This window comes from Acinonyx jubatus, chromosome B1, assembly GCF_027475565.1.
Source record: "Acinonyx jubatus isolate Ajub_Pintada_27869175 chromosome B1, VMU_Ajub_asm_v1.0, whole genome shotgun sequence".
Lineage (NCBI taxonomy): Eukaryota > Metazoa > Chordata > Mammalia > Carnivora > Felidae > Acinonyx > Acinonyx jubatus.
In genome coordinates this window covers 52,579,637-52,592,803 of record NC_069382.1, presented here as the reverse complement: position 1 = coordinate 52,592,803, position 13,167 = coordinate 52,579,637, and the positions used below count along the sequence as shown (strand labels likewise).

Below are 13,167 nucleotides of genomic sequence, written 5' to 3'. Positions count from 1 at the left end.
GGGGGCGCCTGGGTGGCTCAGTCGGTTGGGCATCCGACTTCGGCTCAGGTCACGATCTCGCGGTCCGTGAGTTCGAGCCCTGCGTCGGGCTCTGGGCTGATGGCTCAGAGCCTGGAGCCTGCTTCTGATTCTGTGTCTCCCTCTCTCTCTCTGTCCCTCCCCCGTTCATGCTCTGTCTCTCTCTGTCTCAAAAATAAATAGTTAAAAAAAAATTAAAAAAAAAAACTTGTGTCTCTATTCTTTTGTTTTAAAAAAAAAATTGTTGCTTTCTTTATTTCTGTTTCTTCCACTCAGACCTTCATGCTCTCCCAATTCTGCCTCAACGTCTGTATTCAAATGTCTTTATACTGTGTTTCATAGAAGCTGTTGCTTTCTGAAATGGAGCATTTTGTTCTCTTCTTTCTAGTTGACAACTTACAGAATGAATGTGCTTTCATTTTTGTTTAGCTCATGAAGAAAATCACTGAGTAAACTGGCAATTTCCTTTACAAATTGACTATAGGACTTCAACTATTTTAATCAGAGCCCTTGAGACATTTATACCTATATAAATAATCATTGAGACTTATTAACTTAATCTTATAAGCAGACTTATAATTTTCACTTGAACAATATTTTATAAAGCACTAGTTGATGTGAATCATTTTGAAAATTCAATTAACTGTCAATAAAAGTAGACTCTATTTTGAAAGACAACCATTAAATTTTATCTAGGCAGTGTGAGCATTGTTAAATGTCAAGTTCTTCCTATATGAAGTAACATTTTAGTGATAAAATGTCCTGCCATCAGCTTTTATTTATTTAGGCATTTTAATCTAATAAATTGAATCATACAATGTGATTCAGTAAGAGTTAAGGAAGCCGTAACCGTAGATTTATAATTTGCTTGGCATTGCAGATAGATAGCATCAAATGCACAAGAAAAGCTACTATATTCTATTACATCTCTATGATCGTAATGAAAATAATAGTGAAGCTTGTTGGAAGCTAGACAGGATTACTTAATTTAGATACTAGAAATTTTTCTTAGAAGTCATTTAGGAGAGGAAAATAATTTTCTATTGCTATTTTGCTAAATGGATTAAAAAAGCTTCCTATGTTTTATTTCAGCATATGTTGTAAAAGGAAATATTGGGTTCTTTTATAAACTTCATAGAGAGAACAGTTTATTTTAATTCTGGCAGCTCAGCATGGACTAAAATCATATTAGATAAGCTTTCCTTTTTATTGACCTATGGCAACTTAAAAGCCAGAGGAGAAAAAAAAAACCCACAAAAATAATAAATGCTACATATAGCACTATGGGTGCCCTCATACAATACTTGTAGGAGTAACTGCCGTGGATTTTTCTTGAGATACATTTGGCAATACATATCAATACGTACAGCTATTAGTACAGTGAATCCAGTTCTAAGAATTTATACTAAGGAGAAGTGCAAAGTATATGTAAAGCCATACACACACACACACACACACACACACACACACACATATATACATATACATACACATACATACCACACACACATACATATTCATGAATATAATGTTCATCATATTAAAGTTCATTATTGTGTCAGTCCTAATAGTAAGCATATTACTATAGCAGCACATCCATGCAATGGAGTATTGGGCCACCAAGTAAAGTTACTGTGTAGATTTAACTTACACACATGTTTTATAGATCTCTAAATGTTTAAAAATCTATAGATTAAAAAATTCCACAATGTATAAGAGTATTACTGATATTTAAATAACTGGGGATTATAACACAACTGCAAAGGAAGATATCATTGGTTTACAGAAATCTTCCTCATCTATTTCTGTGATTTACAAGTTTTTTTCCTTGGTTATGTATTACCTTAAAAATTAGTAATCAATACTACATCCTGTTGAAAAAGAAATGACGAAAGCTGGCAATTGTATCTATGTGAATTTTCTAATGTAAAAATATTTTCTGTCTACAAATATTTGTGCAAATGTATGTGTATGTCCATTTAGCACACTTACCTTTGGTAAGGACGCTCGAGATCCTGAACTCTGTGTGGTCATAGTCAGAACAGTAGTTATTCCCAAGGCTACCCTGGCTGGAGCAGCATCCATATTGATCCAGAATGAAACCCAGGATAGAATCACGATCAGGAGACTGGGAATGTACATCTGGATCAGATAGTATCCCATTTGTCGTTCAAGATGGAATCGCACTTCTATACATGTAAATTTGCCTAGTTGGTTGTAAAATAAATGCAGCAATTGGTAAAAATAGGTCTTTGCACGGTATCAAATGTCACATTTTTTTTTATATTCTGTCCTAAAATTTTCCATGACAGTGAGAAGGGATTCTAAATCATATATGCAAATTGGTTTCTGAAAATGTAGTTTTCTTCTTGTTCTGTAAGCATCTGGAAGCAACATGAGAGTATACTTACCAGGAAATAGTTTGTAATCTTATTACTTCACATTTGATTAGCACTTCCTACTTTGAAAGTACTGAAACATCTATTATTTCACTTGATTCTAGCAATTGTTTCTGAGATAATACAGGAGAAGTGTGTGTCTATTACATAAAAACCTTCTTTACTCATTGATGGGTCTGTTTAGTACTTATTTAGAGCCAGGTGCTATTTGGTCCAGAGGCCTTTACATTTACTTTAAAGTAAGTGCTAACGGAAAAATTCAGTTGAAGATAAATACTTCCTTAAATGTAATTTATATAAATTATGCATTAATAATTTGGAAACTATTAATGCAAAGAAGAGCAAAACATGTTATTTTCCATCAATAAATTTGAGCATAATTTAAAAACACACTAAAATAACCTGAGATATATTTGCTCTATATATTTACGACATGTGTCTCTATTATGGTAAGTAACTAATAGAGGAATTAATTATGTCTTAGTTAACCATTTTGTTGTTATCTCTGCTTACCCTTGGACTATAGTTCTTCGTGCTATTACCATGTTATCTTTCCCTAAAATAACTGTTTATCTGAATAACCAAATTCTTGGTTTTATTAAGGTCAGTGAGTTAACACGCTGACCTTTTTTTAAGTGACATTCTCTGATCCAGTTGTGAAAGAGAATCACAGAGCACATCCAAGAAAATTAGTAGTGTATTCTTAAATAAGTTTCAGTGCAAAATTTCTAGAAATGTGGCTTGAGCCACGTGCTACTGTGATGCATGGGACAGTTGCTAGATGAAAGGATGGATGAGATTTCAGAGCTTAAAATCCCTAACAAAGTTTCAGAAACTCTGGGGAAGTTAGATTCCACTCTTTAGTGTTTAGTGATCAGAAACATACATGCAAGCTATCTATGTTCCTTTCATCAATTTATCAACTACATACAGAATGCCCAGAAATTCTTGAAATATATAAAAATAAATTTAGATTTTTAAGATTATATTAAAACATATGGGCTCTGTGCTGACAGCTTAGAGCCTGGAGTCTACTTCGGATTCTGTGTCTCCCTCTCTCTCTACCCCTCCCCCACTTGCGCTCTGTCTCTTGCAGAAATAAACATAAAAAAAATTAAGATTATATTAAAATATAAAGAGTTAAATAATGAAATAGGGTAAGAATAACAGACATTTTCTTGTTATCACTATTAATAATCCAAGTAATCTCATGATATAATTAATAATAAATTAATTGATAATAAATAAAAATACACACATGTATACCACATGTGTATGTGTGGTTCTAGAGAGAAAAATGAACAAGTTATACAAATTCTGATACAAGCACTGGAGCTTCTTTAAGTACATTTATATTTTGACTATCATTTTATTTTATTATTAGTTATTTAATTATTTTACTTTTAAGGCTTAAATTTTATTTCTTGTAAGTGATTCAAAATTTATTTTGATTGATTCATTTTTTAGTTACAAAGTAAAAAAAATGCATTCTAGTCTCAATTTTTCTTCAAAAAAAAAAACCCTAGAGAAAATGTAAAGAATCATTGCAATTCAATGATAAAAAGGCAAATAATCCAATATAAAAATGGGCACAAGGTTGACTATTTTATGGCAGTTGAACTTTTTATTTGGGTTGTCTTTAATTTGCAATTAAAATATCCTGGCTGAGATGGATCAAACAAAAAAGTTATTAAAAGCAGGTATTAAAGAGAGGATATTGCTACTTGGAGAAATTAAAAGGATTATAAAAATTACTAGGAATAACTGTATACCAACAAGCGATGAAATGTACAAATATATAGAATGACACATATTACTGAAACTGATTCAAGAAGAAATAGAAATCTGAATAGGCCTATAAAAAGTAGAGGTTGAATTAGTCATTTTAAAACTTCACACAAGGGAAAACTAAAGACCAGAAAGCTTCACTGGTGAATTCTGTTAAACATTTAAAGACAAATGAAAAACAATCTTACATAAACTCTTCCAGGAAATAGACAGAAGGGAATACTTCCTAATTCATTCAATGAGGTGAGTATTACCCTGATAGAAAAACCAGATAAAGACATCCCAGGAAAAAAATGTATACAGCCAATATCTCTTATGAATATAAATGCAAGAAAACCAGAAAAATACTAGCAAACTGAATCTAGCAACATATGAAAAGAGCTATACACCGTAACCAACTACAATTATGGAATGAAAGCAAGTTGGCTTAGCCTTAAAGTCAATGTAATACACTATATTAATAGAACAAAAACCAAAACTAAAAGATCATCTCAACAGAAGTAAAACTTTGTGAAAAATCCAACAGTCTTTCATAACAAATACAACAAACTAGAAACAGAAGGGAATTTCCTCAACCTGATAAAAGGCTTCTATGAAAAACTTACAGCTAATACCATACTTAATGGTGAAAAGCTGAGTGCTTTCCTACTAAATTCTGGAACAAGGCAAGAATCTCTTCTCTTGCCACATCTATTAAGCATTGTAGTGAGAGGTTCTAGCCACGATAATTAGGCCAACAAATAAGAAAAAGGCATTCAGATTGAAAAGGAAGTACTAAAAGTATCTCTATAAGCAGGAGATATTACCTTGCATGTGGGAAATCCTAGAGAATTCACTAAAAATCTAGTTGAACTGCTGAGTTCAGCAAGGTTATAAGATATACCATCACTATACAAAAATCAGTTGTGTTTCTCAACACTAGCAATAAACAATAAAAAATCAAATTAAAAAAAACCAATTCCATTTATAATAGAACCACATAAAATAAAATACTAATAAGTAAATTTAATGAAAGAAGTGCAAGGCTTCCACACTAAAGAAATACAAAACATAGCTGAACAAAATTAAAGAAAATTGGAACAAATGGAAAGTCATTCTGTAGTCATTAATTAAAACACTAAATATGGCTAAATCAAAATACTTCCCAAGTTGCTCTACAAATTCATTTCAATCTCTCTCAAAATATCAACTGCCTTTATGCAGAAATTTACAAGCTGATTCTAAAATTAGTATGGAAATGCAAGGGACCTAGAATAACCAACCAATACAGCCTTCAGGGGAAAAAAGAACAAATTTGGAGGACTCACATTTCCCCATTTCAAGGCTTGCTACAAATCTAGAATAACTACAAAACATGGTCATCTCATATAGATATGCAGATCACTGGAATAGAGCTGAAGTCCAGAAATGATCATTTATGGTCAACTGATTTTCAGCAAAGGACTAAAGCTATTCTATAGCGAAATATCAGTCTTTTCAATAGATGTACAGGGAGAACTTTGTGTTCACATGCAAAAGAATGAACATCTACCCCATCTCATACTATTCAAAATGGATCATAGACCTATATGCAAATTCTAAAACTACAAAATTCTTAGAAGAAGGCATGGGGTAAATCTTTATAGCCTTGGGTTAAGCAATATTTTTTTTTAAATACAATACCAAAATCACAAGAAATAAAAGAAAAAAAAAGTGATAAATTTGGCTTCCTCAAAATTAAAGGTTTTGGGGCTTCAAATGACACAATTAAGAAAGTGAAAAGACAATCTACTGACTGGGAAAAAGCATATGTAAGTCAATACTAAAAAAGAGAAATAACTGAATCAGAAAATAGGTAAGAAAATTGAATAAACATCTTTTTCCAAAGAAGATATGCAAATATCAATAAGCACATGAAAAGGGGACCCAGGATGGCTCGGTCTATTAAGTGCTTAAGTGTCAGATTTCAGCTCAGGTCACAATCTCAGGTTCATGAGTTCAAGTCCCACCACATAGGGTTCTGGGATGACAGCACAGAGCCTGCTTTGGATCCTCTTCCTCTCTCTCTGCCCCTCCCTTGCTCTCTCTCTCTCTCTCTCTCTCTCTCTCAAAAATAAATAAACATTCAAAAAAAGCACATGCAAAGATTTTCATCATTACCCATTAAAGAAATGTAAATCAAAACCACAATGAGATATTGTTTCACCCACTAAAATGGCTATAATAAAAGAGATGAACAATAACAAGGGTTGGTTAGGATGTGGAGAAACTGGAACCTTCACTGATTGATGGAAGGGTTGTAAAATGGTGTGAATACTTTGAAAAACAGACTGGCAGTTCTTTAAAATGTTAAACATAGATTTACCACATGATCCAACTTTCCACTCCTAATTATATACCCAAGAGATATGACATAGATCCACCCCAAAATATGTATATGAGTGTTCATAAGTGGCTCATAAGTTGGAAACACTCCCAATGTCTACCAACTGGTGAGTGAATAAAAAAAAACAAATGAGGTATATCCATATAATAGAGTACTATTTGGGAATAAAAAGGAATGAAGTATGGAAATATGCTACCATGGGGACGAATCTCAAAAACATTCTTCTAAGTGAAAAAAGACCATCACAAAGACCACATATGATTCCATTTATATAAAACATGCAGAAAATATAAAGCTATAGAGACAGAAAGTTGACTACTGATTACCTAGGGCTGCTGGATGGGAAGGAGTGCTAATGGTTATGAGGTTTATTTTTTTTAGGTGATAAAATGTTCTGAGATATGGTGATGGTCACACACCTCTGTAAATATACTAAAAATCACTGAGCTGTGTTCCTTAAACAAATGAATTTTATAGTACCTCAATTATATCTCAATTGAATTATTGCATTGTTTTAAATGTTTATTTATTTATTTTGAAAGAGAGAGAAAGAGTGCAAAAGTGCAAGTGAGAGAGGGGCAAAGAGAGGGAGAGAGAGTGATTCCCAAGCGGGTTCCACACTGTCAGTGCAGAGGCCACAGGGCTCTGTCTCACCAACAGTGAGATCATGACCTGATCTGAAATCAAGAGTCAGATGCTTAACCAACTGAGAGCCACCCAGGAGCCCCTCAATAGAGTTGTTTAAAAAAACAATTCCTTTGTTACAAGATGAACAAGGTCTGAGGATCTAGATAACATGGCAACTAGAGTTGATAACACTGCTGTATAATTGAAATTTGCTAGGAGAGTAGAATGTAAATATTTTCACATACACAAAAGGTAAGTATGTGAAGAGATGGGTGTATTAACTAACTTGATAGGGGAAATCCTTTAACAGTGTATACATATATTAAATCAGCATGCTGTACGCTGATTAACCTATTATTTTATGTCAATTATACCTCAACACAACTGGAGGGGAAAAAAAAGCCTGCTTGCCGATACAGAGCTAAAGGGAAAGTTTCCTGTTTAGAGTAAATCTGCCCCTCCCAGGAAAAGATTGTAATATTCTCACATGTACAGACAAATTCTCCATGTTCAAATCCACTTTTTATTTACTATTTTACTCAACAAATACTTGTTGAGTATCTTCATACTTCAGCAGACTGAGGAAACACAGAAATGGACTATATATAATCCTTGGCTTTAAAAACTTTTGGTAATGAAGGAAACAATACATAAGTAAGCATAGAAATTAAAGATAAAATTTTAGGCAGTGAAAGCAGTAAGTGGAAGGGGGCATTTGGGCATTTAGCATATGCTTGTTATGGAGTCATTTGAGCAGTCCGGAACTATGTGAGAGTATTAAGTTTGGGACAATTTGGGGAAACAGTATGTTTGTGTGTGTAGAAGAATGTACGTAGAGAAGTACGTATGTAAGTATAGAAGAGCATGTACAGAAGGAAGAGCAAATACAAAGGACCCAAAGCAGGAATCGGTGGGTGTACGTAAGAAAGCAAGCCACTGTGGCCAACTCATAGAGTAAGGGGAGACGTAGAAGAGAGTCTTGGGGAGACCCCAAGTTTGTGGCATTTTGTTACAGCAGCCCTAGGAAACCAGTCCACCAGCTTATACCAACTCTAGTAGCTTCTTAGCATCTCTCTAAAATTTGCTTGTCACTGTGACTGCCCCTGGAGAGTTGAGCCAGGACCCTGGTATTGACCTGCTTGCCCTTTATCTTTGGGTTGAGATCTTAACCTTGAACTCCCCATTAAATTAAATATCAGCCTCATCCCTGGGCTAAGAAAACAGCAGTGACTTTTTCACCAGGTACTATGAATTGATTAAAGAGATAAAAGAGATTGAAGACCTTGTAGAGTGAAAGGTCAGGTCACAGTACTGGCAATCGATGAGCCAAAGAGGAATCATAGTTACTGTAAGGAAATAATAAGAGCAGCAGCTGATGCCAGTGGGAGGCTGTGGACTAACCGCACTGAAGTGATGACTCACTTGTGGGTGGTTTAACAGAATTTGTAGGAATAGTTTAGGCAGCAAGAATAAATATTATGGGAATAGTCCGTACTGATTGAGAGAAGAGAACAGATCTCATGAATGTGCAAATATATCAATCCTTGGTGTTAAAAACAAAATCTTGGGTCGCCTGGGTGGCTCAGTTGCTTGGGTATCCGACTTCCACTCAGGTCATGATCTCCCGGTTCCTGAGTTCCAGCCCCGTGTGGGACTCTGTGCTGACAGCTCAGAGCCTGGAGCCTGCTTCAGATTCTGTGTGTGTCTCTCTCTCTCTCTGCCTCTCCCCTGCTCACTCTCTCTCTCTCTCTCTCTCTCTCTCTCAAAAATAAATAAATATTTTAAAAATTTAAAGTTAAAAACATGTATCTATCCTCAAAGGCAAAAGGCTGCTGTGTCAGTGTAAGTAGTAGGTGCTTAGGTAACAGTAATTGAAATGCATAAAACTGTAGCCAAAAGAGAGGTTTAGGCAAATGAAGCTTTAAAAAAAAAAAAAAGCAATTTCTTTCATTTTGTCATCAAACACAACGTATATTGTCCAAGAAGAGCTAGAAAGTACATTTTATTGTTCACATAGAAATTAAAGGAACTTTTTTTTTTGAAACATCGTTTAGACCGAACTATGGGCTTTTTGCAAAAGAAAAAAATAGATATAATTGAGCATTTCTTTGATCCTATACGAATCTGTTATATAACAACATGCATTGAGTTGAAGTATTCGTAAATTTCACATGCATTTGTTTTCTGCTGTCACTATGAAAAATACTGAGCTATAAATAGTTAAAATAATTAATCTACCACTATAATTAAGAAATATTGAACATCATAAAACCAGAAGTCACAAGCATAATAAAGAATGCTCAAACCCTACCTGTGTTGTAATGTTTAGTGCAGTATCGTAAATCTTTCTCTTCTTTCAGCAGAAACTGGGGCAAAGTGAGTCCTTCGGCCACTTGTACAGGCGCCTCATCTTGCCATTCAAAAATGAGATCATTCATTGTGTACCCAACTAGGTAAAACATAATAAACATATTAATAGCATAAAAGCACATTCAAAGAAATAAAATTAAAAAAAAAACAAAAAACTTGTACATTTCACATAGGGTGGGAAGACCAGTGTCATCTTAACTCGATAGACTGACAGTTTCATCTCACCAAAGTCTGTTGAAATCTATTCTCATAGAATACTCACCAAATAATGTGAGAAAACATAGTAGGTTAATAAAAACCATGACATGGCATATAGAAACTTCAAAGGACATGCATATCCATTGTTTCCTTGGAATGGGCCACAACAGAATTATTACAACAGTTCATTTTGGTTCCACTCCATTAGATATCTCCTCACCTCTCAAAGTACTCAGGACTCTTTCAACAAAAACTGAAATTGTTACTGATTAGGAAAAGGCCTAAACTGTAATATCTATGGGGGAAAATATCAAGGCTTATATCTTTCTTTTTCTCTCTCTCTCTTTCTTTTTTCTTTCTTCCTCTTCTTTCTTTCTTTCTTTCTTCTTTCTTTCTTTCTTTCTTTCTTTCTTTCTTTCTTTCTTTCTTTTCTTTCTTTCTGTTTATTTGTTTATTTATCTTCAGAAAGAGAGAGCAAGAGAGAAATACAGAGGAAAACACGAGATGGGAAGTGACTGAGAGAAAGAGAGAGAGAGAATCCCAAGCAGGCTCTGAACATTGTCAGTGCAGAGCCCGACATGGGGCTCAAACTCATGAACCATGAGATCATGACCTGGGCCAAGATCAAGAGTTGGATGCTTAGGTGACTGAGCCACCCAGGCACCACAAGCCTTCTAGCTTTCTTGATTTAATCATTAACTATTTTAGGTGATGGCATTTGCTTCTACATTCCAAATCCCAAAATGAACAAAACGGTATTTTAAATAGAAATGCCAGCTATTCAGAGAAACTCAGAGTACAAAGAAAATCCATGTGAGACAGTTTGTGGAGGAGGAAACTCTTGCACATACTATCGGTGAATTCAGGACAGAATTAACCAATATATTTTGTAATAAGTCAGCATCTTTTAGTAAATGAAAAATTCATATTTATATAGGAGTGGCACCTAAGAAAAGAAGGATTTCATCTTCCCCCTGTTCTGAATGAGAAGCTGCTGAAACATACACTTAAAGACAAAAAGTGAATGGAGCTTTTGGAGGAAGACTGCTACCATGGAGGTAGAGAGAGGACATAGGATCTGGCTTCTGAGCTAAGTCAAGTGGGCGATAAAGGAAGCAGGAGCTCTAAATCCATGAACCAGCAAGCAAGGGAAATTGTCCCAAACAAGCTATCCTGGAAATGAGCTGGTGTTGTAGGGAAGAAGCTGTTGAGTGATTAGGAACAACTGGTATGGAGCAGATTTGGCTGGACAGAGCAATGTGTACGGAAGGGAACTGATCATCCTCCCTTCTCCCACAATACCTGGAAAAGAACCTTCCGGAAAGAGCAGAATCTGGAGTCAGAGGTTCAACTGCATGCACCTAACCCTTGGGCATATCTAGTAGAATATACTCCACTGGTGGTGGGGATGGTAGTAGTGAGAGCATCATTGATTAGAGATAGGATCTCTCTGGACTTTGCGGGAGTCTGCTGTCGAAGTTTTAGCACAGTGTCATCAGTGTGATGGCTCCTTATGGAGCGAGAACTATTTGCTAGCTGTTGGAAAGTCACCTAGAGTGAAGGTGCATGTCTGAATTCTGGTTTCAGAGCAGATATGGGAACCTACAGGGCTACGCTTGATTTGCTTTAACTGTAATACATTTCACTGAACCTCGCAATTAATGATTTGGTTACTAGTGATTAAAAGGCTCTTCCTTATATTCATAAGCCCTCTGATATATCCATTATAAATACCATTTTACTCAGAGAGAAAATACATGCAATTTCTTAAAGATCAAAGGTAATAAAACAGGGGTGGCTGGGTGGCTCAGTGGATTAAGAATCTGACTCTTGAATTCCCCTCTGGTCATGCATGGTCTCGCGGCTTGTGAGATCGAGCCCCATTTGGGGCTCTGTGCTGATAGCACGGAGCCTGCTTGGGATTCTCTCTCTCCCTATCTCTCTGCCCATCTCTCCTTGCACGCTTTCTCTCTCACAGTAAATTTTAAAAAAAGACATTAAAAAAAGATATTAATACAGGCACCACTGCTTATCTGCTTCCAGGTAAGACATGTGCCATATTCTCCCATACCTGCAATGACTAAGACAAAATATGTGAGATTTCATACCAATTTAGACAGACCAATGGAGAAACTTCATTTTGTTTTTACATTCTAAGTTTTTCTTGGGGTCTTCTGTGAAAAGAAACGAGCTCTCTGAGATTTCCTCAAAGCAAGCTGTGGTCTCTAATGCCATTTATAGGCAGAATTTTTAGCTTCCTTATGTTAGACAATTGCCCACACAAGTGACTTAGGTATGGGAAACTCATAATCAAAATATGCTAGCTCCTTATGGTCCCTAAAATATCTGCTTGAAACCAGAAAGATAATAGTCGGATGGCATGGATGGGGGTAATTCTTTTGTTCTGAGAAATTTACTCGGATGTCCAAGGAAGATAACTAAATGGTAATTTTGTCTCAATAAACCTTCAAATGTGACTTAAAAAAAAATCAATACTCTTTTCCACAGTTCAAAGTGTTGTAACATTCTTATGCTCTTGTTTGGGAGATCTTGATATAAGCTTGAGAATGTTAAGGAGAATAGGATTGACTAATGAGATCAAGGTGGTGAGGTGAATTGCCTTGTATCATAATGAACTTCACAACAAGAAATACTCTATTCAGGGAACAGAGACATTAACCCTAATTTCAGCCAACAATCCCATATGGTAGCTGCAGTGAAACACGTGCACAAATGGTTCAATGCAACCAAACGTTCAAGTATTTACCGAGCACCAACTGTGTGTCAGACATCCTCCTAGGCTGCAGGGATGGTGAGGTGTTATCACAGGGTAGAACGTAAATGGCAGGAGAGAGGTACAGAGTGCTGAGTGCATTCAGAAGGGGGATCTATGATAGCCACTTAGGCCTCATTTGAGTTGGACCTTGAAAAAAAGACGTGCTTCATATAAAGAATGTGAGAAAAAATAAGGCCCTCAGGCACAGAGAATGGTATAATTAGTTGAGGGAAACTGCAAACTCCCAGGGTTTGTAATAGAAATAGAAATAGCTTCGTTTGTTCTAGAGCCAGTTTGCACGAAGGCGATATGGAATGAAAAGATAAATTAACGTAAGAGAGTGTGCATTTTAACTTCCAGGTTGAGAGCTTTGATTTTTTAACATTCCCTGTGGGCAATGATGAACAATTGGAATCTCACGAGCGGAGGAGTGATATGACAAAAACTAGGCTGTAGGAACATTAGCAAGATCCATTCATGAGTTTCTCAAGGTTCCCATAATTATGAGAAGACATTCACCTTTTTCCTTGTGTTGACATTCGCTGGATCGGATGGTGAAGAAACAATGGAGGGTAAAACTTCTGGTGCTTTAGCATAATTAAAGACAATGGCAACAAACTACCTGC

General features: G+C 35.6%; 1 protein-coding gene across 2 annotated transcripts in view; it reads right to left on the bottom strand.

Annotated features, from left to right (window-relative positions):
* GLRA3 (glycine receptor alpha 3) overlaps positions 1-13,167 on the bottom strand; it is a 195,646-nt gene that overhangs the window by 34,365 nt on the left and 148,114 nt on the right. For both annotated transcript variants that reach the window (XM_015073143.3, XM_015073144.3), the window contains exons 6-7: positions 9,509-9,646; positions 2,011-2,225 (exon numbers count right to left, since the gene is read on the bottom strand). In XM_015073143.3, coding sequence (XP_014928629.1) covers positions 2,011-2,225; positions 9,509-9,646 — 353 coding nt within the window. The remainder of the gene's footprint in view (positions 1-2,010; positions 2,226-9,508; positions 9,647-13,167) is intronic.